This window comes from Galendromus occidentalis, unplaced genomic scaffold, assembly GCF_000255335.2.
Source record: "Galendromus occidentalis unplaced genomic scaffold, Mocc_1.1 scf7180000076870, whole genome shotgun sequence".
NCBI lineage: Eukaryota > Metazoa > Arthropoda > Arachnida > Mesostigmata > Phytoseiidae > Galendromus > Galendromus occidentalis.
Window position 1 is genome coordinate 927,340 of NW_003804859.1, and position 26,965 is coordinate 954,304.

Sequence of the window (26,965 nt, forward strand, 5' to 3'; positions counted from 1 at the left end):
GACCGTTTCCCCTTGTCACAGCCTCGCTATTCTATGCGAGACCCCCCCTCTGATGAGGCATCCGTGAGCCGAGATCTCGACTGACTGCATGTTCTTTCTTCGGTGTCGATGTCACCCGAAGCTCGGGAGAGTCTACGGATGATAGCACCTCCCCAAATGTCACACAGTTCGAGGAAGGAACAAAGAATTGCTCTCGGCGGGAATACCCTCCTCATTTGGAACTGGGCTACGCGCTGATCAGACGAGGGAGGTACGCTGGGCCGTCCGATGACGAAGACGGATACAAGTCCGAGACATGATTATTTTGAGGCGGGAAGGTATGAATTGAAACGGGACTTCCCGAAGGAGACGAATAGTAAGCATGGACTGTACATGACTGGAACCTGCCGGATTCTTATGTTTTTCGCGACCAATTCAAAAATCTAGTGCAATTCACAGCTTTCAAAGAGGTCAGTCTTTCGAACTTGACCCGACATCCGATGGAGGGCTTCGGGGCCTGAGCGACGGCGGTGGTCTGATGGTCCTCTCCTGCAAGGAAAAGCGATGCTGCATTTCTACCCTTGAAAATACTAGATGTGACTCCATGCATTCACTGAAATGATGAAGCGGACTCACCTTGAACATTGCGAGAGGCGGATTGGTGTCCCGCGATTTGTGCTCCATCGGACGTTCCAATACTTCATCGAGGCTGTCCTCTGATATGTGATTGCCTTCTTTGAGCGCTCGTTGCAATTGTGAGAATAGCTGGAGTCTCTCCGGATCACCTTTCTTCTCGAGATTCTCCCGGATCCTGCATCGTAGGGAGGGATCGAATTATTAGGTATCCGAGGGATTGCATCTGACGCAGCGAGACCACGGCGAGCGTACGGACTCCAGACGACGGACTCTTCCTCGACTGATTCAGAGTTGCCGGTCCGCACTGACACCGAAGCTGAACAGTCCCAGCCGGTCGGCGCTGCCGTACACGCATCTAGATCTGGTCTCACCTGTCGATAGTGTCCGGGCATATTCCGGAATGATCGTGACGTAAATGATGATACTGGTGCACGATGGATCTGAGCACGAGGAAAATCTCTTCGTAAAGATCCATGTGGCTCAGTGCGATAAGTCTCAGATTGCGAACAGATATGTAATTCATCTGTGCCGTGAGCGCCAAGAGTTCCATTGCGACTTTCGGTTCTTGCATTTTGAGTGCCAATGCTGCCGTGAAGGTTAGACCTTTCCGGAGAATTCGAGCCCCGCTCTCTCTGCCCTCGGCGACGAGCTTGAGCGCGAAATCATAGGCCCCTCTAGTGCCCAACTGATAGCAGGCCCCCAACACCAGGACGACACAGTCTCTGGGGAAGCGCGTCCCGAAAACTTGGCGACTGCGCATGTGCTCGAACAGATCTATGACTTCTTGGTATCGGGCTCTTTTGTAGAGAAGATCCATCGCTAACTGGTACGAGGCAGTCTGGTCAAAGAATCCGTGCAACTCGGGATCTTTCAAGACCTGTATGACGACGTCGGGCTTGTCGAGGACGTACAGGAGCCGCAGGACCACAGGACCAAACGAAAACGTGCCGAATCGGAGGTCCTGGTTTTGTTTATGGAAAATCCGCATCATCCGTATACAGAGTTCGATATCCTCGTCTGTTTCGGAGAGCTGCACTACGTTTTTCAGGTCTCCGGTGAAAACCATCGTCTCACTGGACTTGCGGTCCTCTTTGAAGCTTTCCCAGAATTGCGAAAAATACTCTGCTTTGCGAGGACCGAGGTGAGCGAAGACCCGTTGCCGATCCTCATTGAATCTGTCCAATCCTAGTGAATGAGCGCTGTAGAGACTCCTGGCGCAGATGGTTGCCGGATTGCGGAGGATATTCCGTGGGATGGCTGTGGCTCGGAAACCGTGGAACACGGTCCGGAACGTCAATGAAGACATGACACATCAACAGAGATCCGGATTCGTCGAATCCAACTGCAATGGAGCGGGAAACGAGCCGTTAGGTAGAATTTCGAAAGATAACCTTCCATATTCCGTAGAATCGCGCACGAGGTTGTCTCCTGTCACACACAGAGACCCACGAGACATTGCCAGTTCCTGAATACGGCTTTAACATCGCAATACATAGGCAAGGCTTGAGGACGATCGACGCGGCGCCCAACCGAGCCCCGAGGATCGCGCCCCCGAGCCCTCGAGGGGGTTTCGCGCACTGTTCGATGTGGACGGGCTCACGACATTTTCGAAGAGAGCCGATTGTTTACTCAGTCAGAGCCGGCTCGAACCCACTCCTTCATTGGGCTACGGAGCTCGTCCTCCAAGCTCCGATGGACGGCAGACGGGCAGAATGGATTTCTCTACACGATTGTCGAGCCGAGCTCCGACTCTCCTGAATATTCAAGTTCACTTCGACCTTTTCACAACGGAGCGAGCTCCTAGGTTTTCCTTACTTTTTCCGGGCCTGTCGCGATCACCAAGCTTTGAGATATCTGAGCAGCTGATAATTCACCGATGATATCCAAAGAGAATGAGGAACATTCGATCCCCTGAGGAATGAGTTCGTGGAACAGTAGAGAGACCGACGGATAGCCGCGATGTTTTCCTTGCTCTCTCCACGAGATGGGAATAACGCCGGCACCGGGAGGCCTTTAGCGGAAAATCCTGTGGACGATGAAACTTTCGAGAGTCGCTCGATGTCTTGATTTTGACCTCTTAGATGGGAATAAGCCTCTCTACCAATCATCTTGCCCGTTATCTCTTCAACCGCGCAATGCTGGGCATAGAGTGGGGGAAAAGTACCAGTTGTGGAACACCTGAGGGAAATTCTCATAGACCCCCAGTTTATTTGGGGGAGACCAGTTATGGAACACTCCATGGAAGTCTATGGGGAGCTCCGTGACCCGGTCACGGAGCTCCCTGTTAAAAGTTTAGTTCCATGGGTGGTACCTGTTCCATCAATTTACCCTCGCCAGGCGCCTTCCAAGCCCATCCTTAGAATTTTCGGAGCTTTTGAGGGAACGTAAGCATGTGTCGAATCGAAAAGCGGCTGCTATCGAACTGCGCTATTTTCCCTGGCGATTGTGCGGCTTATGAAGGGGTCATTCGCTCGTTGGCAGTCGAAGCTTCGAGATTGAAAATGTCTACGATGGAGGAGGACATCAGGAACAAAAGAGAGGTGAGAGTTCCATCCGTCTCGTGCTTGAGAGGTCCAAGCGTAAAATTCGACCGGCTTATAGACGAGGCTTGCGCCATATCGATGAAAAAACGCACCGACGCAGTGCACGACGCCGACGATGGTTGATATTGCGGCATTCTCACCGGCTTCGCGTCAGTGTCTCAACTAGGATCGGGAGTCTCTTATCAATTTACATATGAAGGGTGATATTCGACTTCCTCCTTTTTGGTCCTTTAGCGCATTGAGGAATTGGTGGGACTCTATCGGAAGAATGATGGAGAGCCGACCCCCACCGAAGGAAAAATTAAAGTTGATCCAACGCAAATCAAAGTGACGACAAGATGGACTTTAACCGATGTGGACATGGAAAAGCGGGTTACCTACGAAACCATATCGATAGCTTTCGGTGGAGGCCCGAAACCGTCCTTCAATATGATTCAACCGGCCAAAGAAGTCAACGAAAGCATGTGAGTCCGATGATTATTATCGACCTTCTGGGAGTCTCGTTCGAATGAGAGGAATTCGCGGCCTCGGGGAGCGGAAGTTTCGAACTCCTCCTCTCCTCGACACGGGGAACCGAGAACCGCCTCGCGATTCCCGCCCTCGAGACAGCGTCGAGAGGGGATACATTCTATGACTGCAATGCTCGTGCTCGATGCGCAGGAGCTCGAAGCTCGATTGAAGTTTGCACGGTGGGTCAGTATTCCGTCGCAATCGGGAACAGTGTTCAGGATTCGCCATCTGAAATAAACATCATATCGGTAGGGAACATCGAACCGGAGGAAGAGGGCTTTTGATAATATGGAATAGGATATCTGATGGATACCCGATGATATCGACCAGGCACTGGTTCCCGGAGGGCGACTATCCGCTTGCTTGGAACTGTTGATCTCCGCAATATTCTTCCCCGCCCCTGGTACCTCGCAGCTCAAGGGGAGGAGCACTACTCTGAGTTCTTCAAATGACCCAGCATTCCGACGAAGTCGTACGTCTAGTTTGGGAGGTGTTGCTCTCTCGTCCACTGTTGTGCAGAGCGCGGATTGACACCGCTATTCATAGGAGAGGCTGAGGGACAGGAGAAATTCTCCGGGGAATTATCAAACTCCGCATCTTCTTACGCTCTCCTTCCTTTTGGAGGATGCGGCGCAGAAAGATTATCGCGCACGGCGTCCTAGATTGTTTGAGCTCGGGCTCCTCGTACGTCTCCGGTGACCGCTTCCGAATGCTTTTCACAGAATCTTCTCAGTAGACGCCGAGTCAGACAGCCTATTGCGAGCGGTGGCGAAAGAGGTTATGGTTGGCGAGAAGAAATCCGAATTCATCGAAATCTGGCGAGCGGAGACTCGATTGGGCGTTTACGACTGTAATTTCGCCGCACTCCATGGAAAAATTCTAGCGAAAGGTGCGTCAGGAATTCGAACTCGTTTGCGCTCGGTGCTCGGTGTCTTTGGGCGATTCCGAAAGCTCCAGGATCTCGTGAGCAACAGCACCTGGGACTAACCATTCAGAGCTTCATATTGAGCGCATCTCATGCGGACCCGCTCTCGCTTAGATACATTCTCCAATAATTCGCAGGTGATATGCCCTCGGTCAGATGGTCTCCGGATGGCAAGACGCTCTTGTTTGTTGCCGAGAAGAGGGAACCGAAGCCCGAGTCTTACTTCACGAGGAAACCACCTCCAGAGAGCGCTATCGGTGATTGAAGTGATTGAAGTCTTGGTATTTGTTTCTGTCGAGAGGTCGTTCCCGTGTGCGAATTGTTTCCCGAGCTTCCGAATATTCTCAGGCGACTTGTTCTCCTGGAGGGGAGATTGGGGTGAACAACTCGAAGGCAGCGCGTGTCCTGTTATCGTCCTCCTGAATATCGAAGACATGCGGGCTCAAGTAATTGAAAAGTCCGATTATAGTCTCGGGCAGGCAATCTTCACTGTGGATAGCGAAGGTACGTCAGCCACGTATGAGCTCTCCACTCTGCTGTCGGATACTTGCGGTTCACCGCACAGTGGACTGGAAGAACGCGGCTTAGTCGAATTGTGAGGCTGAGCGTTTGCGGTCGTGGTTTCCAGGCATCGTCGGTGTCGAACGGCTGAACACACCTTACAGGCTTGGCTCGATATTCTGCAACAATCGTCTCCAAAGTCTCTTCTATTACCACATCAAGTCCAAGACCTTCGAGAGTATCTCCGCGCCGGATAAATGCGCTTTCTGCCCCAGATTCGATCAATCAGGGAAAACACTCGTCTTCCTCCAAAATGAAGTCGGCGGACCTCATCAAATGGCTGCCGAACTTCTCAAAATCAATTGGGCTTCAGACAAGAGAGACCCCATCGTTGTCGTGGAAATTCCTGCGAATCCAAAAGGTGCGTTTCCGCAACCCGTCGAGTTTCTTCCCGCACGAATTCCGCCATGATTCTGTCATGCTTCCCGAAGAATCGTTTCTCCGGTAGGTCGTCGAGGTTGAAAATCTTTGTCTTGCAGAGAACGAGTTCCCCGGCCTGTACATGCCGAAGTTGATGGACAGATGTATTCTTGACGACGGTAAAACACTTCTCTTCAACTCGATATGGCACTCCAGGTTGGTCATTCTCAGAATCGATCTCGAACTCGGCACTGTCGTCAACGAAACCGCAGACGAGGAATACGGCGCTTGGAGTGTGAGTACTCTGCTAGCTAGACTTTCTCCAGAGAGACGTCTTCTCCGGGCTATCCGTCTCTAGCTGGATTGATTTATATCAATCGGTATAGCCCTCCAGTGAAGCCTGATGAATAATCCGTAGACCCTTTCCAGCTTTTCGACATTCACAATGGATACGTTCTGGCGTCGCGCTCGTCGCCTTCGATCAAGCCTCATGTAATTGTGGGAAAAGTGGGAGGCGACTCGATCGATTGGCTCACGGTCACTGACCCAATCGACGTACCTAATACCAAATGGGAACTCATGAAAGTAAGCCACTCAGGACCACGGAGGGCGATTTCACTGACTGAGAGAAAATCGAGTACCACGTTTTTTCTCTCGCGCCCTGTACTGAGTCTCTTTTGCTCCGCAGTTGCGACCCGCAGACGCACCGGACCACTTTTTTGAAGCTATCCACATCTACGGAAATGTTGACAAAAACTTGCCGCTGATCGTCTCCCCCCATGGCGGACCGCATGCTGTGAGCACGCTCGGCTACATGAAGACGGTGCAATTCTTCGTCGACTGTGGATACGGAGTACTGTTTGTGAATTACAGAGGATCTGTCGGTGAGCGAGTGTGCAGAATATTCTTGTGAAACAAATTCCAATCAGCGAGGCCCTCGGGTCAAGGGCTCTAAGAGAGCATCGGATTCTCAGGTTTCGGAGAAGTCAATCTCCGAAGCTTACCGGGGCGCATTGGTGACGTCGATGTGAAGGATGTCTTCCAAGCCGCGGCAGCTGTCAACGAACGCTACAAGTCGACTGCCGTGCTGTTCGGAGGAAGCCATGGTGGATTCTTGTCGGCGCATCTCGTAGGTCTGTTGAACCTCTATAAGAAAATCCGAGCCTGCGGCTGACGTGAGATCGCACATATTCCCCACGCTCTCTAATTCTCAACTCCGGAGCGATCTCCTGACGCGAATCTCCTGACGTGAATCTCTTCTTCTCGTCAAAAAAGGTCAATACCCGTCTGCGTTCAAAGCGGCTGCTCTCCGGAATCCCGTCTGTTCGTTGTCAATGATGGGCCCGACCGATATTCCCGACTGGTGCTGGTACGAAGCGGGCTGCGAAGGGAAATTCAAGCATGACAGTTTGCCTTCGCGTAACGATCTGGCCCAGGCATTGTCCGTCAGTCCCATGTCGCACGCACATAAGGTGAAAGAACTTTACGTATTAGATGTCGTAGACGAAATGTGAATGGAAATACACTGTAGCAGCTGATTGAGGCTCGATTCCCGTTCCAGATCACGGCGCCGTGTTTCTTCTTCCTGGGTTTGAAAGATCAACGTGTGGATAAGGGTCAGGGCATCCAACTCTTTAAACACCTTCGAGCTAGAGGAGTCGATACAAAGTGCAAGATGTACGACGACAACCACTCTCTGTCAAAAGTGAAGCACGAAAGCGATGCGTATATCTCGAGTGTTGAGTGGTTCGAGAGATACATCTCGAGGCCATAGTTTTGCTTCTCGTACATGACAAAATATCTTCTATGATTATAATGTCTCTTAAAATGAACTGGGAGGGCTCTGTATCTGCCATTCCGACCTTCTGGTGTGTTCTGCGTATTCTCCCCTTCCGCCCGGATTCACATGGTCGGCGTAAAATTCCAAACGACCAAAGATTCCGACCCTACACAGCCTCCGTTTCAGGGCCGGACGAGCTAATTGAACCTCCGAAATACATCAGACAGAAAACAATGTAGGATAGATTTCGATTCCCAAGGTTTCGTCTCTTTAAGCATTGCCCTCCACCAGCCCAACCAGGTATCCAGGAGCGCCGCTTACCCCTCAATTCATTTGTGATGACTGATGACTGATGGAGTCCACGGGGATCATCCGTTACCCATTGGTGAGGACCATGTCGGTGGAGGCCTCCCCCTCACGACACACCCGAGTGAACATCTTCCCCGTATTCGGCATATATACATACGTCCTGGCGTGATTGTCACAGATTTGGGGAAATGGCAATTTCTCCCTGGTATGCGGATCTCTTCGCTCACGGTTTCGCCCTCAGGTACGCGAGCTCTACTCATTACTCTGCGGCTGACGAAATCGCTGCTCTGAAGCTTGCCAGCTCGTTTTGTGTTTATGACCTGAAAATCTCCTCGGCTCGTTCGCGAAATTTCGAACTTCGATCGTCGTGAACGGAATGCTCCTCGAATTTCCTCTAGTTCTCGCAAGCATACTCGTTTCCGGAGAATTCATATCTCATATTTGTCCTTATGTCGAGGAGAGCCCTCTTTGTTCCCGAGGAAAACGCGAAGGAGTGAACGCAGCAGCGATCAGACGAATCGCTCGAAGGTTGGGCCGTAGCCGGTAAAGAAAGCCGATCATTCTCTCCATGGATCCTGGAACTGGACGAAGAGTGATAAGGTCTCGCGTTCGCTCCTCTGCATCAACATTCATCTTTACTCGAGACGGAAAATCCGAGAAAACAGCCTATCTGTGGAGGCACTTTTCGGGACACTATCGAGCTTTACTTTGTCGTTGTGGCGCCGGACGAGTAGGCGCCGAGATCTGAGGGAGAGACCGTTAAGGTTTTCTGCGAAGCTGTGTGGCGAATCGGTTTCCGAAATGCCCGTGACTCCCTGCGTGCATTCATTGTAGAATTTTCGCGATCGCTGCGACCGAATGTATGGTGAGGTTTCCCTGGGGTGCCGTCGCGGTGTGAGAGTGGGCCAGAGGCCTGAGGAGACCTTCATCGAGATGGCGAGGTGAACGAAGTGATTCGCCTCATCCGTCGTCGAGCACGGGGCTTGTCGGCAGGCTCGACTCATGTCGACTAGCCTGGAGAAGATCCTCGCAGCGCTTCAGGTAAAGAAGACAGTTTCACCTATAGAGCCGGGTATTCCGATTCCACGCCTCGCCCATTTCAGCAGGCGCCGGTTATCCAGTTTCGAGATACGACAGGCTCGATCTCGTTGACGAAGTCCGGACTCCGAATGCGAAGTTCATTTGTCACATATCCATGATATACATCATTGCCATCGATCCTTGAACCTGAGCGAACGCCTTGGGTACGGGAAAGTCGTTGGGGATATCGTTGAGGAAAGGCATCGCGCGTCGCGCGGTATCGAAGCTGCTGCAGCCCGTACTCTCAATCGAAGGGGTCAGACGGTACTGATCACGCATGGAGACTAAGAATCCATATGATCATATGCTCGACAGCCCGTACGCACTCAGCAACGACAGCGAGGAAGACCGACACAGGTTTCAGTGGAGACGAATCGTAGTCGACAGCATGGGAGCGGGATCACGTCCTTTTTTCGAACGCTCCAATCGAAGGGACAATCGAGGGACTCCGCCAGACACGAGATTCTGGCGGTGTCCTGCTCGAAGTGACCGCGAGTAGAGGGCGATCAATACCGATGGCTTCCATTTAGACTTCTGCTGCCAGCGTTCTCTGTCCTTCGATCCGCCAGCGATGATACCATTCGAGAATCGGTCGGTTATCTCTGTGTCCTTCGCTAGGAAATCATCCTAGATCGGATGACGCGCGGCGTAGCTCAGGAAGTTTGACTGCCGATGACTCTCCACGGCGAATTCCAGCCTTCGAAATGTCTTTTGACAAGTGATTGACCTCCCGAAAAGCAGAGCTTTCGGCGATATCCGTTCGAGACCATACGCTTAAAAATGCTTCCGCTGGGAAATGTGGACGCATCATGCGAAATACTCCGGAATCTCTCGTAGAACCGAGTAAAGAAAGTATCTGAAGGGAAATTAATTCCGAAAGGAGGTCCCCATCTGTTTGCAAGCGGTCTTTCGATCCCGCGGCTTCTCTCCGGAGTAGCTGAATAAGTCGCCTTTTTAAATTGAACAGCTCTCATGGATGTGGGATAGGCCACTCGTTTGAATCGAAATGACAAGGTTTTGAGTGTTTAATGAGCTCGGGCAGCGGCGCGGCTTCTGCAGAATTCGCGCCGAGAAGACACCGATGTCCGCCATTCGATTGACTTTTCCTATGCTCGCGGCTCAATTTTTCGGAAGCATATTTCGAATCTTTCTCCGCACATTCCGACATCCTGGTGCATATATCTGCACCAGAACCATGAGTCAGCCTCGAATCCGGAGTCGCGTGCATTCTACTCGAGTTTTCCCTCGCGATGGATGGCGCTCCCTAGTCAGTTCAAGCTCCACTGGAGTCCGAACGGCAATGTTCGACGCAATGACAGCGACAAGACCAAACCCGGACTCGGGGTAAGTTTGTTCGGTGCGCTCGAACGGCAAAAATTCTCTGGAGCCGCGTTATTCGGTGCAAGGAGTGCCGCCGGTGAAACGCCTGACCAGAGCAACTGCTGATGGGGGACATCGATGCGTTCCGCTCCTTCGCGGAGCCATGACCTCTGCGAGCCGCGAAGTGATCCGACTATCCATCCTGGGATCGCAATGAGACACGTGTCGGGCCCCGGCTTGATCTGTTCTATGGACCCTGTCCTTTAAAGCTCGTGCTGGTCTCTGATGACTTCCAGTAGTCATCTGATTCTCGAGTCTCAGGCTCCATATTTCTGTGCCGGCTCGTGTGGGGAGCTGTGCCATCCCCGACGCGATGCTGATCGGCTCGACACCGCGTCGCCCGTCCTCCCAAGAGTGGGAAACCGGGAGGGGCACCGCAGCGGATCTACATACAATGTATGCATTCATCGACGCTCGCCGCTCTCACGAATCGCTGCGGTGCCCAATCGCTGTACCATCCACGCAGGCAGTGCCTTTTGGTGGCGCCAAGAATTCAAGCGGAAGCTCCGCCCCTTCCGTCGACGGTAGCGAAGTAAATAAAAACAGGGTCCTCTGTTGTGGTTCTCTGTGCTGCTGCTGGCTGGCGAGCGAACGAGGGAACGAGAGACGACAGCACAAGACCGGCGCTGAGAGTTCAGAAATGCGAATGCGCTGAAGATCCCATCTCCTTGTTGTCCACCACGGAGATTAAATAGTGGAACATCGACCCAGATAGAAGAAGTTGTGGCTGCGACTCGCACAAAAATTCCCAAAATGCATAGGAGTCGAGGATTCATTGACTTCAGAGCAGATCAAAGACGTCCGCCGGGTCCGGCTCGGAATGACGTATTCTCCCGTCAGAGCGAGTCACCTGACAAACACGATGTCCCCAGCAACCTCTCGGAGGCTGTGCAGGTGAATCGAATTCTGTTTCTTGTTGAAGATCGTCGAAACCTCTCTCTATCATCGATTTATCCTTTATCCGTGCGTGGTCGTTCGCCGATGAGAGAGACGGCAAAGATGAAAGAACGGGACCGACAGTGCTCTCGGTGACTCGAAACATGGGCCACCTATCTGTTAGATGGTCGACGATATGACACTCATCAGGTGGTTTCGCAGGCATCCGGGCCGAGAGAGAGATCAGGCGGCTCCGGTGCCCTATAGGTGCATCTGCCGCGCATAATTCCTGCACCCATTACCCATCGACACATTCATGGAGAGAGAAGTGAAATCTAAGATCAGATTCCCATTCTTCCAGCGTGCCGTTCGTATGAGAGACCGGATAGAGAATCGATACGAGCGCTCACGATCTCAGCTGAGAAATCGGGAACGTTTACGTTCGCGGTCGAAAAACGCCAGGTCCAGGTCCAGGACACGCTCTCCGAGGAGGAACAGATCTAAATCCACGGGGAGAGACCGATCGAGGTCCAGAGTTCGCTCTGTGTCCAGATCGCAATCCAGAGGCAGGTCGACGTCGCGAGGGAGGTCTCGAGGCGCAAGCCCGCGGTTTCGATCGCGGTCCGGCGGGAGGACCAACTACGGCCACAGGTCGCCCGCGCGGTCGCCCGTGAGGTTCAGGCGTTCGGTGAGTCGCGGTCGATCGCCAGACCAGAGTCGCTACCGAAGGAACGGTAGGGTATCGCGATTCGAGCCGCAGGCGAGCAGGGAAAGATCCCGGAGCAGAGAATCTCCTGACCCAAATCGAAACTTCTCCTCTGGGGCTCTGTCCCGCTTCGAGACACCGCCATCGCCAAAGATCGAATCTCTCAGCCCAGACCCCATACCAGAGCGTAGGTGCCGAGCCGGTTTCTCCACGTCAAATTATCGAATCATTCAAGCAGCCACATGGGAGAATGAGCTTATTCAGCTATAGGAATGAAAAACCGTTTTTCCAGGGTCTGGAACAGAGGATCTCTACGATGGCGTCGTCAACGACGGGGTCCGGAGCCCCACGGCGTCGAACGTTTTCCTGAATCCGACCTTCAGACCGATTCGTTCCCCGCGGAAGGATCGGTCCCTGTCTCCAAAGTTGCTGTCCCCGGTGAATGCAATATATCCCGATGTGCCCGCAGAAATCCCTCAGGATCCAATGTCTAGAAGCGTTCCCGGCTCGTCTCCAAGTCGACCCTTAGTTGCGGAAGATCGATACAGGGAAATTCTCGCTTTGCGCGAAAGTCTCCGTCTCGCTGAAGAACGCCATGAACGAGAATCGAGGCAGGAGGGCTATTCTCGGACGTATGAACCTGAGCAAAACCCCCGCGGAAGGGAGCCGTTCGAGAGGCGCTTGCCGCACCCGGGGCTGCCCGACAGATTCGAATACCGAGAGGAATCTCATCTGGAGCGGCCTCCGAGGACCTCCGCGAACAACGGTCCCAAATCACAGGTGGGTCCTTCGATATCGGATAGAGTCTTTGCTCGGTGCTATTTCCCCTGCGTGTGAATGTCTGTACGTCTGAATGAGGGCGCCGCGCCGCAGAGATCCCATCCGCGAGGCGAAGTCATTTATTCTCGCCCCGAAATTGTGAATTTGGGCGTCGACGTATCGATCATTCCTTACAGGGTATCGAGGCATACGACTCCAGATCTGCGTCTGATAGATCGAGACAGGATTTCACCGGAGGTAGTCGTCTCGGTAGCGATAATGAGCTTCGGTTCGGGGCGATTTCCCCGAGGAGATCCGAGGCATTGAACAGCCATACTCGGCCGAATGCTGAAGGCGACGCCGAACTTCAAGTCATGCAGGAATCAATAGAACGCTTACGGCGAGAGATTCTCGAAAAAGAAATGGCTGCCCGCAATATACGCCCCGGCGGCTACATGGAGAGAAGTCTATCCAGGTGAATATCTGTTAATTCTCCAACTACGATATTTAATTTCTCTTATCCATTGATTCATTTCATGATTCCGCTATCTCATCTTTTCCAACGCTTACTTATATTATTGGCTCATTTTCAAATTTTGGTTCATCCATCTAATCCCTTTTTATTGTATTCCTTTCAACTTTCATTTTACAGTTATATAATTTCCATTCGATTTCGTCATTCATTTGATTATAACTGATCGATGCTCCAACCGGGAACGGAGGGCTCCGACTGACGGTAGAAAGCTGTATTTGCATGCGCGAGTTCCCCCCCATTCCATTATTCGATCGTCCGAGACATCCGTGACATTCTATCCACAGAACCGACGACAACTCCGGATCCGTTCGTTCCGGAAGCTCGTTACGAGAATTCGATCTTCGGAATAATTATCAGCCCGCTCCACAATCTCCTGAAAGTTCCTACCCGAGGATTCAAGACGCTGCGTTGAATAGGGAGCTATTCAGTCGAAGGTCTCGAAGTCCTTATGGGCGGCGATCTCCGAGTCCCTACGAGCGAAGACCCAAAGCTCCATGGCCGCAGGTCCGCCCACCTTCCGCACAATCACAGGTCGCGCCACCCGGGGTCGCCGGACCGTCCGGCGTAGACCCGTTAGCAGGAGTAACGACCGGTTCGCGTCCCCTCCCTTCTTTCCTCAACGATCCGAACGAGCTGCAGAGCATTTTACTCAGAGCGAAACAGGCGGAGCATTACTCTGCACCCAGGAATGCTCATGCTCCGTTCGGTGGTCCGCACAATGTCCATCCTCTTCATATGCCCCACAACGTGCATCTGAATCAGTTTCTACCGAATGGACCGCCCTCTCAGCTCCCTCTAATGGTGCCATCGATGCAAGTTCCCCTCTCCCAGTTTCCAAATCAGTATCCCCACAATGCGCACTTGGGCCAACACCCCCTCATGATGCCCCAGCTTCAACATGCCCACAATGTAATCCCGGGTCAAAATGTCCTAAACTTGCATCACAGCCAACACCAACGAAATTCGCCTCCCGGCCAACTCCCCCTCAATTTGCCCCCCGGCCATCAGAAAAATGCATCGGCTCAGCACTCGCAGAACGTATCCTCCAACAATCATCACTTACCTCCGAATCAACATGGTAGCGTCCAGCCCCCAAATCATCAGCTTCATACCGTGCCGCACACCCAGCAGCCTCCGAACCTCCCGCAAAATCAACACTCCCACCCCAAGCCCCCGGATCAACAGGTCCACAGCGTTCCTCAAAATCCACAATCTCAACACGGTCACCACAACGCCCCGTATGAAGCTGGACGGCACTCGCAAGCGGAACCACAGAAGTCTGGCGGTGCCAAAGGTCCCAACACATACGACTTCGCAGATCGTTGCGGACAGTCCAATAAGCAAACCTCAATGGCAAATGTAAGTGGTAGCGCAGTACCTATCCTCAGACTAGCCGGGAGTATAGGGATATGAGGGTTTAGAATTCGGCATGTTGTACGGATCCTCTGAGAATTCCCGGTGGATCAATCCGACCGTCGCGTCGATCGTGCTTGGGTCTCCTTCAAGGATTGAGACAGACAGGTAATAGATTGAATGTCTTCTAAACTTTACCGTCTCGACAGTTGTCGACGGGACCGGGTAGAGATCGTTCGAATCTGAGGACTCTGACGGGTGGCGGTGTCCCCCAGAATTCTATCGACATTCCGACGATCGTGAACAGTAATAGTAACGCGAAGAAAAAACGGAATCGCAAGAAAAAGGCGGATGCCCAGCCCGATTCTGTGAAGACCGGAAGCATCGAGGCGGGATCGGACATGGATATCGATGAGGATGACAGCGTATGCCCGGATGCTCCGGGTAGACCCGAAGAGAAATACGCCGAGGAAATCAAGAGTTACTTGCGGTTAACGCAGAAGAAGGATGGCGAAAAGTGAGGGTTCCCCCTTTACGGCGATTCTATCTGATTCGAGCTTTTGTCAGAGAATAATAAGGCGTCGCCAGTCGGTGCAGCGACCCAGGATCTCCAAAGTTCTTGACTTTTCAGGGAAAAGTTGGTCGCGTTGAAGTCCGAGATGTCCAGGATCAGCAAACTTCAGGCGGATCTCCTGTGTCTGAGAAAGAAGTTCCCTGAAGACCCAACGCTCGGGAGGCAGCTCAGCAACGCTGCGAAGCTCTACGAGGAGGCGAAGAAGCGTGCACAGAGTGTTCATACGCAAAGTGAATCCCTGAACCAAGAAATATTCAAAATACCTCAAAAAATAAAACTCCTCGCCATGGAACATGAAGCTGTGTTCCGGGATAAAATCAACCCCGCTGCGGCTGCTTCGAGGGAAGGATCCAAGATTCCTGCCACCACCGATGCGCCAGCAGTTAGATACGTCGATCGCGGCGAATATTTCTGCTCCTACTGCAAACAAGAGTTCAAAAGTATATCAGCAATTCTCTCCCATCTTCATAGCAATCCTCATATATTGGTGAGTTCTTCTTATTCTCCTTCTTCGGCGCCATATGGTACCTTCACATGGGAGAGATAAAATTTGAGACCTTTCTTCTTAGAATTCCAAGCAGACGACGGAGCGACCGTGGGCGTCGCATGACACCCCCGAGAAAAACGTGTCTCACGCGAAAATCGCGCCCTCGAAAATACCGTCAAAAGGTCTGTGGTGAGAGAGTACAATGAATCGAACGAAAAAAAAACGTTTTTGTGCTCGCCTCCCTTACCTGACAGCTTGTTTTCCCGATCGCAGGCGCACAGTTCCTCATAGGGGTCAATGGATTCTTTTGCCGACTTTGCAAGTCAATGTTCCCGGACAACCAACTAGCCGAGCAACATGTCCTCTCTGAGCCTCATAATCGGAAGTACAAGGTGATCCTGGATTCCCGAGGCTCGCTCTTTCTCGAACCCCGGTAGCGCTCATCCCCTGCCGAGGTTTCGAATCTCCAGATCGCGAATCTTTGACCCATACCGTACTTGACCCATTCTTTTCACTCCGTAGGAATATACCGGTTTGAACCCGTTCTACGAGAGACGTGTACAGCTCGAGAAAGAAATACTTGTCCACACAGTGACAGTGGCGACGGCTCCTCGACAGGTACGCGGCGCAGTCAGTGCGAGTCGAATCCCGCCCTCGCGGTCTTCAATCGTGATCCGTTATATCTTCCGGATCGGCGTAGGAGTCTCCTCGTGCTCTTCAGGTAGTCTCCCGATCTGCTGACCGCTTACCAACTCGGATCAAAGTCGTTTCCTTTACAGCCTGCTTCTCAGATTAAGTCCCCGTCACAGCCGCCCGGTGTCGAGTCGGAACCAGAAAAGGTGTCGCCAATGAAGGCGGCTCTCGAAGAGCTGCGGAGAGCGGCACTGCTAGAGAACGAAAGTCGCACCGAGTCACAAGAATCAAATCAGAGCCCATCTAAGGTTCGGCCGGCGACTCAAGCTGAGAAGGAACCCGACACCGTGAGTTCATCGAGGTGGCCCCCGTCAGAATCCGTGGTACTCGAAGGTCATTCCTGAATCCGACTCTGTATTCCAGACTTTCTCCGCGGCTGGCATCCGCACGATCCTATCACCAAAGAAATCCACGGTCTCGAAATCCTTGGGAGGCAGGTTAGTGCTTCTGACGACTTTCCTCCTAGGGCTTCCCGTTTCGAATCTAGGGAAGATCCCGTCGTATTACATGGCGTGCAAGATTTGCTCGGATAGTCCGCATCCGCGGCGATTAAGTTCCGATGGGGGCTCGGCTAGGTCCGGAAACTTCCCCCGAACCTCGTCGAATCGTTCGCGGACACCGGATATCTCCATCTACCAATTTGGCTTGAATAAAAATGCGATGAACGACCGACGCATGATCGACAACCGATCGTGGCGGGCTCTCGTAGAAAATACGTTCTCGACCTGTTTCCGTGTGTGGACATTTCCCCAAGAAATCCATTCGATGAACTGAAGCCCTTGAGTAATGAACTTTGTGTACTACTCGAGTTTCGATGAATAAAAAAGTTTCGTATCGTTCTCCTTGACAACTAGTCAAAAAGGTGGCGGAATCCGGCTGAAATTGCTGAAATCCACATCGAGCACTCAGCCTCTCATCGTGGGCAAAGCTCCTTTCAGGAGACCATCTCAGGATACTCAAGGTATGAAGCTCCAGGTCCTCTTGTCCGCTCGAATTTCTGACATGTAGAGTCTCGAGAGCTCGGGAGTCTTTTTCCGCTGAATTTCCGTGGAATAATCGGAACTTTCTTCCAGAAACTTCACCGCCTGCGACCCCTGCTCCCGTGCCGATGGCGAAGGTCGAGGAAAAGTCGTTTGTACGTGCGGTAACCTGAAATTAGGGTCCTTATGTAGGAAACAGAGCGTAGCGTTCGTTTGATTGCACCCACAATCAGTCGAGAATGAAAAGCCTCTCGCTGGGTTGCTCTTCGTTGGGAGGAATCATGAAGGTTCCACGCCCACATCAGATACTGTAGCAAAGACTTCCTCCATTGCCGATTTTCGAAAGCTAATCGTGAGGTAGAAGGCCCAGTTCGATTAGCTTTCCGAGGGAATGCTGATTTGAATCAAACCCGTGCTCTCTGTGGAAATATAGGAAGATTCCGCCCTCAAAACCGGATGCTAATTGGAAATATTGTTACAGGTCCCCTCAGAGGAAGAAGAAGAATTGGAGGAGTACTAATTAGGCAACATCAGGAAACGAGTTCAACGTGGGAGAAGAGCTCTGTCTTGTGTGATAAAATCATGCTGTTGAACAATTCACGGACGATTGGGTGTATAACGTCATAAGTCTGGCGCTCATAACATGATAAGTCGTAATCGTTTAATGTAAAGAATATCCTTCGTTATATGGAAGGCTTCGGAAGAAGTGAATAAAAGTGAAAATTGTGAGCTGACAGCTTCTTCCAATCAATGAACGAAGGGTGGCCTCATGCTCGATGCGCGTCTATGTAGAGGTGAGCCCCCGTCATCTAAGCCTGCTGCGATGAGCCGGGAGCGGGAATCATTCGCTCATCGCGGGTCGATGTGGAAGCTCCCGGATTCCGATGGAGAATGCCCTCATCGTACCTGGCAGCGATGGTAACGGAGGATTAAAGATGAGTCGATCGAATTCCCGATCTCGCCCAGCATGCGCGATGACTCCAGGTCAGATCGTGCGAGCGCTAGAACGGACGAGTCGAAGGCCTACACTGCGGGGCTCTTCAATGCAGTTCTCCTCGGAACCTCAATGATTCGCATTCAGGAGCTCAATAAAAATTTCGACTAATGTATCACGGGAGGAGACTGACATCTTCTGGAAACTCGTCTCCTATTGTATGGTCCCCTCAATATCTTCCGACTTTTCTCTCCACTAACCATCTTTATCGAATCATACGGCCGTGATTCGAACCTAGACTTTCATTTCCCCTCTGTTCCTTGTACATGTGTCAAACGTAAGATTCGATCCTTTCAGGTGGTCCTCGGAAGTTTCCCTTTGCCGACGGACGCTATATACTCAGTCGCAGAGATGAGAACCGAGCCCTGAAGCAACAATTGAGCTGACACCGGCGGAAGATTCCATTGAGCTGACATCGGCCCTCGGCGTACTTCGAGATCGCGAGGAGAGGAATTAATGACCAGATCACCTGCGCTCAGGTGGCATCAACGCACAAATCTCTCGCGAGTCCAGCATCGACAGATCCCCTCTGAACGGGAGGAGAACGCACAGAGAGCCGGGGCTTGTTCATCGACCACCTACTCGGGTCGACATTCTCGTCGTCGATGATTAATCCAGGCAACTGGCTTCATTTTCACAACAAAGGGAAATCCGGAAGCTGGATCCCGCTCCGAGACTTCTGAGTTCCCGCCCCTTACCATTTGTGAGTTCTTCATTATACCAGAGAGGAATAAAGAGGGGACTTCACGGAACAAATTTTATTGTCATCACGATTTTATATTTATGTGGATTCGCTGCGTGTTCATGTTTGTCTTTTTACGGTCTGCGGAGATTCTTGGAGCTGAGAACAAGCTTCACTCTCCACTTGATGAAAAAAATCGTATATAAAAGGGTATGTAGAAGGAAATAAATATCACGCAATCGGGAGCTCTGGGCCTGAGTTGTCGCATTTCGCGACTTCCTTCGCTACCTATCGAATGGCCGCGGTTGGGGAGTGGGGCATGATGTCGCATTGCGTTGGGGTGAGACCGTGAGCAGATATCTCGTTCAAGAATATCGATGAGTCATATGTTCAGCTCAGTAATCAAGACTTGGATTTCTGGAGCTTCAGTCGATTCAACCTCGCTTTCCGTCCGGCTAACAAGGGAGGTGGTCTCGAAGTTGTACTCGTGGTGGTAGTCGTTGTCGTCGTCGTCGTCGAAGACGACAGCGAAGGCTTGGGGTTCGAGCTCTCAGGGCTTGGCGTCTCGTCCTCGTACTCTTCCTCGTACTCCTCGTACTCTTCCTCGGGTGCCTGTGGGGAAGCCGAGAATTTATTCTGATTTGTCTGGTTCCCATGCTCTAACAATGTTCCTATTGGAGCCTCTATTTGAACGCATGTGCATCAAAAATAAAATGAACGCCCAGTTGCCCAGTACGTGACGAGCCCTCTGGGCTCGCGGCCTCCCATCGTCCTCGACTAACTTACTTCCGTGGTCGTCGTAGTGCTCTTCGATTTTGTTGGTTTTGCTCGTTTGAGTGCTTTAGCTGCTTCTTTGGCAATCGTATCGGCGGCGACCGTGGGCGGTGCGACGGTTGTGGTCGTCGAAGTGGTGCTCTTCTCTTTGAAGAGAGCGTCGTTTCGCTTGTAGTAGTGTTTCGACTTATCGCATTGAACCGTGTTTATAAATCGACACGTAAACGTCGTCTGATCGTAGACAGTGTAGTTCGGACAAAGGAACGAATAGCGATACCCGCCGAAGCAGTAGTGGAAGAGCTGCGGGAAAATCGAAACTCATCAAGTAGTCGTGGATTTCTCCGATGCTTTTGCTTTCTCCGAGATCAAATGGACCTCATCGATCAATGAACAATGTGCGGTATGAATATCGGGCGTGGGACTCGCTCAAGCCTTTGATGAACTTCTAGGGTCTCTGTCTCTCACCTGACAGTGGTGTTCGATAGACGCGAAGAAACCGTCGCCGTGTGTATCGCAATCGAACTTTATATCGTCGGGAACGCTTATGTAGAAGGGGTATTCGGTCAGGTCCGCACCGTTGAGCTCACGAGGGAAGTTCGGGTCAGCCAAGTAGTCAATGATTCGGCCGTCGGGTCTGGTTTTGTAGCCCGGAGACAGCGTCGTGGTAGGTTTTGGGGCTACAGTGGTGGTCGTCGTCGTGGTTGTTGTTGTAGTCGAAGTGGTGGGCTTCTTCCGCGGTCGTTCATCTTCTTCTTCGTCGTCGTAATGTACAGGTCTATGAGAGCGGGGCTTCTGGGTTGCGTAGCCATAAGGCTCGCTTTCTTCCTCAACGGAAGGAACGTCGTTGTATTCATAGTAATCTTGGGGGGGTCTCCGAACTCGCTGACGGCCCCTGGATGGCGGCGGCGGTGCCTGGATTCTCTGGGGCTGTCGTATTCTTTGGCGTTGTCTCACCGGCCTCCTCGTGGTCGTCGTCGTCGTTTCAGGAACTTCGTCTTCTGGTACCTGTGCGAACTTTCTGGTAAGTTTTTGGACATGGAAATCTCCCGGGGAACGAAAGAAGTGGGAGGATCTTTCATCTGCGCTTCCCTGCTATGGGAGTGGAGACGGTCCCGAAGCGACTGCACTCCGTGAGAAACCGGGAGAAGATTTGGAGTGAAGATTTCGAATGCGCTACTCTCGATCGGAGTGGCTCCACTTACGGAATGATTGAAAAATCACCTCATAGTAATAGTAGTCGTCCGGCGGGGGGGTGGTGGTCGTCGTTGTAGTTCTCCGACGTCCATTCGGAGCTTTCACTCGAATCAGCTTGTACCCAGGCCGAGCGTGAATGCGGCCATCGATTTGTCGCCGCTGGAAGAAGAATTTCGCCTTTCCATTTTTCCGATCTTTCCATTTTCAGCGAGATTAATGATCGCTGGGGCTATTTGTGCTGATCGCCGCACTCCGACAGAATCAGAGGCGAAAACAGGGAGAGGGGTAAGGGGGCCATGCCCCCTGGAAATTTTCCGTGCTTGATGCTAAAGAATGGACTTTGGGGGGGCTTGTCTTCATCCCGGTCGCCCGGCCTCCGCCGAAACCCTCACTGTTCGCCTGTTTGGGTCCCTGAACAGGAGCTACCGCTTCATTGGCGGCCGGTTACGGAGAACAGAGAAATCGACGTCGGGATAGAATGCCGCTTGAGACCCGATTGTCAGACATTTTAATGTGTCGAGCTCCGCCGTTCTGGCATGGAGAGTCAGAAAACGATGTCGGGAGGCCCCGTCGTCGAGAAAAAGTTTGAGTGATGGCTCGGAATGAGATTTCCGATCGTGGACCGTTGTCAGTCCGGCGCATGTCACTCATCTTGAGGTGCGCAGCCGTCCTCGCCTCCAGAGGCCTGTCTACTACTTCGTGAATACGACATCGGTGACGCCGATGCTTTGAGATTCTGAGCGCTGCGAAGGGGATATCGGAGCGAAAAATATAATTCGGACTCACCAAACGTCTGGAAGTACCCTCGGCGACCCCGTAGGCTTCATTCGATTCCCTCTGGGAGGATCTGGTTGATACGGCTGCAACTTGAGCTAAAATAAATGAAATCGTTAGAGCCCCTTTCGAGAAGAAGCTCTACCGGGCCAAGCCTGGGATCGACACATGTCCTGATCGACGGGACTCTCTCCGCAGCAATCTGCTGACTCACCCGGCGCGACGGAAATGGAGACAAGATGTGCGACGAATACGGCGAGGCATCCTGCACCGAGCCCTCGCACAGCTCGGGTGCTGAGTTTCATAGGGATACCTTTTCACTGTCGATCGGAAGCACGCAGCATCAGTAGCTTATATTCTGTAATAGAAAAAATCTTTCTTGAGAGAGAGAGTTCTGTGTCTTCCTAGAGAGTGTCCCCCTAGAGAGTAGTAGTCGAGATGAGTACTCCTGAGTCTGTAGGAAATCATGGGAGCGTCAGGTGGACCCCGCATGATCGATCCGAGTTTTCGGGGAAACGTGGATGCCATTCCGGTGAAATAGCGCAAAATGAAAAAGATTCTAAATCATGTGCGCTGAATTTGGGTGTTTTCTCGCTCGACCTTCACCCAGTCATCAACGCGCTGCCAGTGATCAGTTTTCTGTGGCACGTCCGACCTTTCCCGTCGATCACGAGAGCAGCATTACAAAACGATGCGAATAAAGATCACTCTCATGATCTGCGACAAGAATGCTACAAGTGTTATGTTCGACATATTGGGCTTCGTGATGCCGTGAAATGAAGCGGGTCTTCAGAAGACGAGCGTAATTCTTCGCCGGTTCAACACCGATGAATTCAGGCAGTTAAGGCTCCTTCGCCTTGCTTCCACGCTTTTGCGTGATCCTGCGACCGCTAGCACTGGTATCGACCGTGGAGTCAGAGCAAAAGCCAGGGGTTTCTTGACTCCGAAGACAGAGTCCGTGAATTCTTCCGGGGAACAAGAATGCATTCGATGGACGGCGCGAAGGACTCAGAGTCTCAGTACATTAGGAGAATAAATTGAATTTTGTCGCGTGCGAGTCCGAGCCTCGTCGTAGAATCGAATCAACACTTCGTTTCTAGCAGAATCCTCCCCGGTCTACGTTTCGGCCTGACGAGAGCATGCGTGAAGCTATCCCTTTTCGTCCACTCCATTGAAATATCGCAGCCGATCACTCGACGCAACGAAACAGATCGCTGGGAGTTGGCGTCAGGCGACTGTTTCCGGGGAGCGTTCCTTGGAGAATGTTAACTATCAATCAAACGGGATCTTATCCGCTTTGTTCTCATTCACGAAGTTTCCCTGTTTTTTTTTTTCTTTTCTTCCTTGCCGCGCATCACGTTTCCAGACCTCGTCGAAGTTCCTGGATCGCAGCTTGACAGGGAGATAAGTTCTTAGGGAAGAAGAAGAAGGCAGGTCTTTATATCGAGTTGAATAACTAAACGCAAGATCTGTTCTCGGTGGAGTAGGAATGAGAAACTCCCCGTGTGAGATACGTATGACGAGCAATCGACTTCGAAGCTTCGACTCCGGCTCCGTCAAAGGAGGAGGCATCGCCGATTCTGATAGGGCTTCTCCCGAGATCAGTGCAGCTGTCATGAACGTATGCGCAGCTCTTCGTCGGAGATGTTTGCCGTAGCTGGCGTCATTGTGACGTCGACGCCAGACGCCTCACGATAGAAAGCGTTCGACGTTCCGCTTTTGGAAGACGTATGCGATGACGGTTTGGCATCCCCCGTGAAGGGCATGCGTCGCGTAAATCATGTCGACGTAACCCATCTCATAATCATAGCTCTCGCGACGCATTTCATCATCTACAGCATCGTTATGCTCGCGATGACTCGAGCGTCATTCTGCAACCGAAAACAGAAGCGACACGTTTGATTGAGTCGAATGTCTACTTTTTTGGACGCTTCCGGATTCAAACTGTTTGCTTCTGCTCACGAGAGTCGCTGCCGCTCGTGTTGTTCCCGAGCGAGCAGCCCGCCAGCTATTCGATGTCGGCGAGCAGAAGAGCCAGCAGCGATAGTCAGACAGAGCCAAGAAAGAAAGGCAACTTGTCCGCGGAAGAACGAACGAATGAATGTGGAGCCGGCGAGCATCCGACTGGGAGCATCATTGACGCCCGCCGTTCGTAATCTTGGGCTGGGCACCTGCGTTCGCATCAGTGCAACGTTTTCGCGTCTTTCAGGACGATTTATGCCAACCCCCATTATGTAACTTGAAATACCGATCGTTCTTGACAATGCTGTGACAATTGCATCGACGCACGATCAGGATTTTCGAGGGAAGCAAAAGATTGAAGCAAGAGCCCTCGGTCACGATACGAACTCCCTTGCCTCGCTCTGAGCTCTCTAGTCAAGCTCCTCCGAATTCGGGGAACGCGCCGACGTTACGCCTGCTGATCCCTGTATGATGCCGATGATTTTCAGGGATACAGTGATTTCTCCACGCGTCGTATCGGTGAAGCCATGCGAAAATTCTCACGGGCTCCCCTGCAGCAGTGAAATACCGAAGAAGTCCCCGCTGCCAGAGAGGTTCCGATGTCATTCCTCGAGTGGTGTTCGACTACCTGAGACAAATTATTAGAAAATTGAATCACTGGAACTGCACCGAATTCTCGGGAAATGCGATTCTTTGAGGCAGTAGGGAGGTAACGCTCCGAACGGACAATACCATGTCAATATCGGATTCGTGAGAGTCAGTGAGTCATAGGATCAGATATGGGGAGCGGCTGTTTCAACACCCGACTTGTCTCATTCTGCGGTCTGGCATCCAAATTTGAGCAATTCTCGTGAGAAGGATAACAGTAGTTGTGATAAGGAGTCTCGCCTCTCGACAACGAGGATCGTCGACGAATAAAACTTGTGTAGCGTAAAACGGCCTTGCCAATCGAAGCACGCGACTGCGGCACCTGCTCGTTAACATGGGAATCAATTCATCGAATCCAGAAGTTCTCGCAACAATCTGTATCGGAATCCGCGCGAGTCCCCACTTTCGCCCCTGAAATCCTCGCGGAAGCGCATTCTGGCCCACGAGTCATCCCGGATAGAGAGGGCTCGCGGGTACGATTTCCCAGATTCATTCTCCAAAAATCTATTATTAAGCTAGTGAGATATCCCTTCCTCCCATTGTGGATTGGAAATTCAACGAATAGTGTTTTTGAACAAGTATGACGTAAGGAAATATTGCTGGAAACCGTTTTTCGGGCAGAAACGGAGCCTGATACGGAGACGACGCCCGATGCGAGAGGAAAATCGATTCTAGTCGTGGTGACACGGTACTGGCCTTCGGAGACAACGTCTCATGAGCCGCGCCCGAACGTCGGTCATGTCCCGGCGAGCGAGTGCTGGCCGGCCGGCCACTCGCTCGGCTTCGCCGCTCGGTCGACCAAAAACAGTAAGGGTCACAAAAAAAATTATCTTCGTTCTACGTACAACAAGACTTCACTCCCGCGTCCAGACGTGTGGCTCGCCGACGTGTAATCATTTGCATGGCTACTTTTTTGTTTTATTTTTGCAGAACTATATTTCTCTTCGTTCTAAATGAACGCACGCGCAAGCGAGACTCGGACATGAGCAGATGGAGAATTCGGATTCATGAAAACATCCATAGTTTCCTTCTCCTACTTCAGACGGTTTCGAACTCTCCCTCCCCGACGCAGTCGTCTGAGTTTTCCAGCGAGCGTGAGTTTCTCAATTTTCTTTCGCATTATCTTTTGGCACACCGTTATCGAGTATCCCCGAACTTCTCTGAAATTCTCCCTTCTCGATTAGAGGCTTGAGAAACCAAATATATCGGGGGAGCGAGGTGAAGACCGATGAGCCAAGGCATCACATGTGATAGTGCCGGATAATTATCTTGGAACGATCGCAGGTAACAGGGGATGTGAGGTACCTTCATGCTTATCTACCCTCGGGTCCTCATTTTCTATTTGGTCATTGTCTCATTGAGTTTCGCAACGGCGACGATTTGAAGCGGTGAGCAAACGATCTGAAACCGCAGATATACGACGAAGCGGGAAGTGTTTCCCGAGAAGCGACAAATTTTGAAACAATTTGAATCTGAAAAGGACGGGCAAGCAGGCAGGCGGACAGGCAATCGTCTAGTTCTCGCTGAGCGTTGAAACACGAGCACCTAACATAGCGGTCGCTGCTGCAGAAGCGGTTTGCATGGCTGTCTATCGCTTGGCTCGGTCGCTGGGTTGGCAATTTGAGCGAGCAGTGAAAACAAAATGGGAATTCAAGGACATAAGGGCGCCGCGTGAAGAAAAAAACTAAACGGGTTTTTGTTCGGTTTTCAATCACGTTCTCATGCCAAACTATCGGGGGCTAAGAATCGCCAACTAACATCGGCACCTCACGTCGAGAAACCGAACTCGCCCTTTCCCGCACCCGGAGTGCTTGCCTTCGGAGCAGACACGAATCTACGGAAACGATACGGTTCGAGAGTGACAGAGCTCCTCCAGTTGATGCATCTTATTTCTCGTATTATTTAGAATTCTCACATGGGCCTTCACACCGATGCGTTGTGCCACGAGAGCTATAAATTACAGGTGATCTTGACGTGCAATCCCTTCGATACCGTTCCGATGGTAGAAGCGGTGGGATTCGAGTCCAATGATATGAGTCTCGAGAAGTCGCCAGCCGAAAAGTTCCGGCGACCGGAGTCGTACGGGACGCATCGGTATCATGATCTTCGGATGACTGGTCGATTAGGACCTCCCGGCGAAGGATCGAGCTCCTATCCACTTTATTCGAGCCCAGCGCGCACATTTTCCGTAGTCGGATCTATTTTTGAGCGATCTCACACAACGAACTTCTTGCACGAAGTCTCGTGCTATCCGCTCGAGCCGAGGAGCACGAGCGAGCTCCATGAATAGCTGCCTACGGCAGTTTACGCAGCGACCTGTCACTTCGAACGTTTAGTCTTACGTCTGGTCGCTAAGCTATGTAGCTCGTTCCTTTGAGATTTCTCAAGCAGCAAACTACGTACTTGGTGGTAATTCGTTTCGCTCGTTCCAGCCGGAATATGTAGAGCAGACATTAGCTAACAGCTTCACTGCCCTTGAAAAACTTGGTTTGCCATTGTGTTGACCCCACCAAGAAGTCAACTTTCTTCCGGACAGCGAAAACTCGTCAACTCTCGCTCTAGCCTTGAACGGCAATGAGCGGATTCGCCGACTGGGGAATTGCCGGGACTCCGCAGGCCAATCATATAGGAATCGATCACGAGTGTTCGGATAAATCCGAACACTAAGCGCTTGCGGGAATGAATTCGTGGATCGGCGAAAAAAACATCCAGAGCCGGGCTCTGACTCTTGGTGGTGTGGCCAGTCAACAATCGAAGAACGTAGCCTTCAGAACGAGGAATATTCGTCCAGGAACCACCGGGTGGAGGCATCAGAGCCCCTTAGCTGCAGGATCCACGGAATATTAATCGGAAGCAGAAAAGTTTGCCGATGCTGAAGACACGACTCGGTTCCACGCACGAAAATCACTAC

The 26,965-nt window shown here is 51.7% G+C and overlaps 4 protein-coding genes across 4 annotated transcripts in view; 2 read left to right on the forward strand and 2 right to left on the reverse strand.

The window, feature by feature from the left end:
• Positions 1 to 375: 375 nt before the first annotated feature.
• On the reverse strand, positions 376 to 2,543 carry LOC100904696 (pentatricopeptide repeat-containing protein 2, mitochondrial). The gene is made up of 4 exons (XM_003740285.2): positions 2,431 to 2,543; positions 987 to 1,957; positions 616 to 790; positions 376 to 528 (listed from the first exon to the last, which is right to left on the reverse strand). The coding sequence occupies exons 2-4, from the start codon at positions 1,919 to 1,921 to the stop codon at positions 451 to 453; spliced, it is 1,188 nt and encodes a 395-aa protein (XP_003740333.1). The 5' UTR covers positions 1,922 to 1,957; positions 2,431 to 2,543; the 3' UTR covers positions 376 to 450.
• A 496-nt stretch (positions 2,544 to 3,039) lies between these two features.
• On the forward strand, positions 3,040 to 7,378 carry LOC100899825 (acylamino-acid-releasing enzyme). Its single transcript, XM_029110592.1, has 11 exons — positions 3,040 to 3,155; positions 3,393 to 3,622; positions 4,391 to 4,557; positions 4,731 to 5,097; positions 5,222 to 5,515; positions 5,634 to 5,809; positions 5,944 to 6,099; positions 6,203 to 6,398; positions 6,489 to 6,647; positions 6,790 to 6,986; positions 7,076 to 7,378. Exons 4-11 carry the CDS (start codon positions 4,761 to 4,763, stop codon positions 7,286 to 7,288), a joined length of 1,728 nt encoding a protein of 575 aa, XP_028966425.1. The 5' UTR covers positions 3,040 to 3,155; positions 3,393 to 3,622; positions 4,391 to 4,557; positions 4,731 to 4,760; the 3' UTR covers positions 7,289 to 7,378.
• A 6,296-nt stretch (positions 7,379 to 13,674) lies between these two features.
• On the forward strand, positions 13,675 to 17,550 carry LOC108863758 (zinc finger protein 318). The gene is made up of 9 exons (XM_018638301.1): positions 13,675 to 14,298; positions 14,502 to 14,809; positions 14,924 to 15,353; positions 15,436 to 15,535; positions 15,627 to 15,745; positions 15,876 to 15,971; positions 16,133 to 16,333; positions 16,410 to 16,483; positions 17,508 to 17,550. Exons 1-9 carry the CDS (start codon positions 13,675 to 13,677, stop codon positions 17,548 to 17,550), a joined length of 1,995 nt encoding a protein of 664 aa, XP_018493817.1.
• A 1,317-nt stretch (positions 17,551 to 18,867) lies between these two features.
• Positions 18,868 to 26,965, reverse strand: part of LOC100904843 (uncharacterized) — a 9,099-nt gene continuing 1,001 nt past the window's right edge. Inside the window, exons 2-7 of the mRNA XM_003740286.2 lie at positions 21,659 to 21,802; positions 21,457 to 21,542; positions 20,698 to 20,829; positions 19,942 to 20,481; positions 19,489 to 19,776; positions 18,868 to 19,314 (exon numbers count right to left, since the gene is read on the reverse strand). Coding sequence (XP_003740334.1) covers positions 19,105 to 19,314; positions 19,489 to 19,776; positions 19,942 to 20,481; positions 20,698 to 20,829; positions 21,457 to 21,542; positions 21,659 to 21,749 — 1,347 coding nt within the window. The 5' untranslated portion in view covers positions 21,750 to 21,802 and the 3' untranslated portion in view covers positions 18,868 to 19,104. The remainder of the gene's footprint in view (positions 19,315 to 19,488; positions 19,777 to 19,941; positions 20,482 to 20,697; positions 20,830 to 21,456; positions 21,543 to 21,658; positions 21,803 to 26,965) is intronic.

Bases quoted from the DNA above. Each gene is read 5' to 3' on its own strand.
- LOC100899825 (XM_029110592.1), top strand. From the start codon at position 4,761: ATGGCAAGACGCTCTTGTTTGTTGCCGAGAAGAGGGAACCGAAGCCCG. The intron at 6,399-6,488 runs GTGAGCGAGTGT...TCGGATTCTCAG, and splicing joins GAATTACAGAGGATCTGTCG to GTTTCGGAGAAGTCAATCTC. The intron at 6,648-6,789 runs GTCTGTTGAACC...TCGTCAAAAAAG, and splicing joins CTTGTCGGCGCATCTCGTAG to GTCAATACCCGTCTGCGTTC.
- LOC100904696 (XM_003740285.2), bottom strand. From the start codon at position 1,921: ATGTCTTCATTGACGTTCCGGACCGTGTTCCACGGTTTCCGAGCCACA. The intron at 791-986 runs GTGAGACCAGAT...CCTACGATGCAG, and splicing joins TGCCCGGACACTATCGACAG to GATCCGGGAGAATCTCGAGA. The intron at 529-615 runs GTGAGTCCGCTT...TTTTCCTTGCAG, and splicing joins CGCCTCTCGCAATGTTCAAG to GAGAGGACCATCAGACCACC.
- LOC108863758 (XM_018638301.1), top strand. From the start codon at position 13,675: ATGCCCCACAACGTGCATCTGAATCAGTTTCTACCGAATGGACCGCCC. The intron at 14,299-14,501 runs GTAAGTGGTAGC...CCGTCTCGACAG, and splicing joins AGCAAACCTCAATGGCAAAT to TTGTCGACGGGACCGGGTAG. The intron at 15,746-15,875 runs GTGATCCTGGAT...TTCACTCCGTAG, and splicing joins CTCATAATCGGAAGTACAAG to GAATATACCGGTTTGAACCC.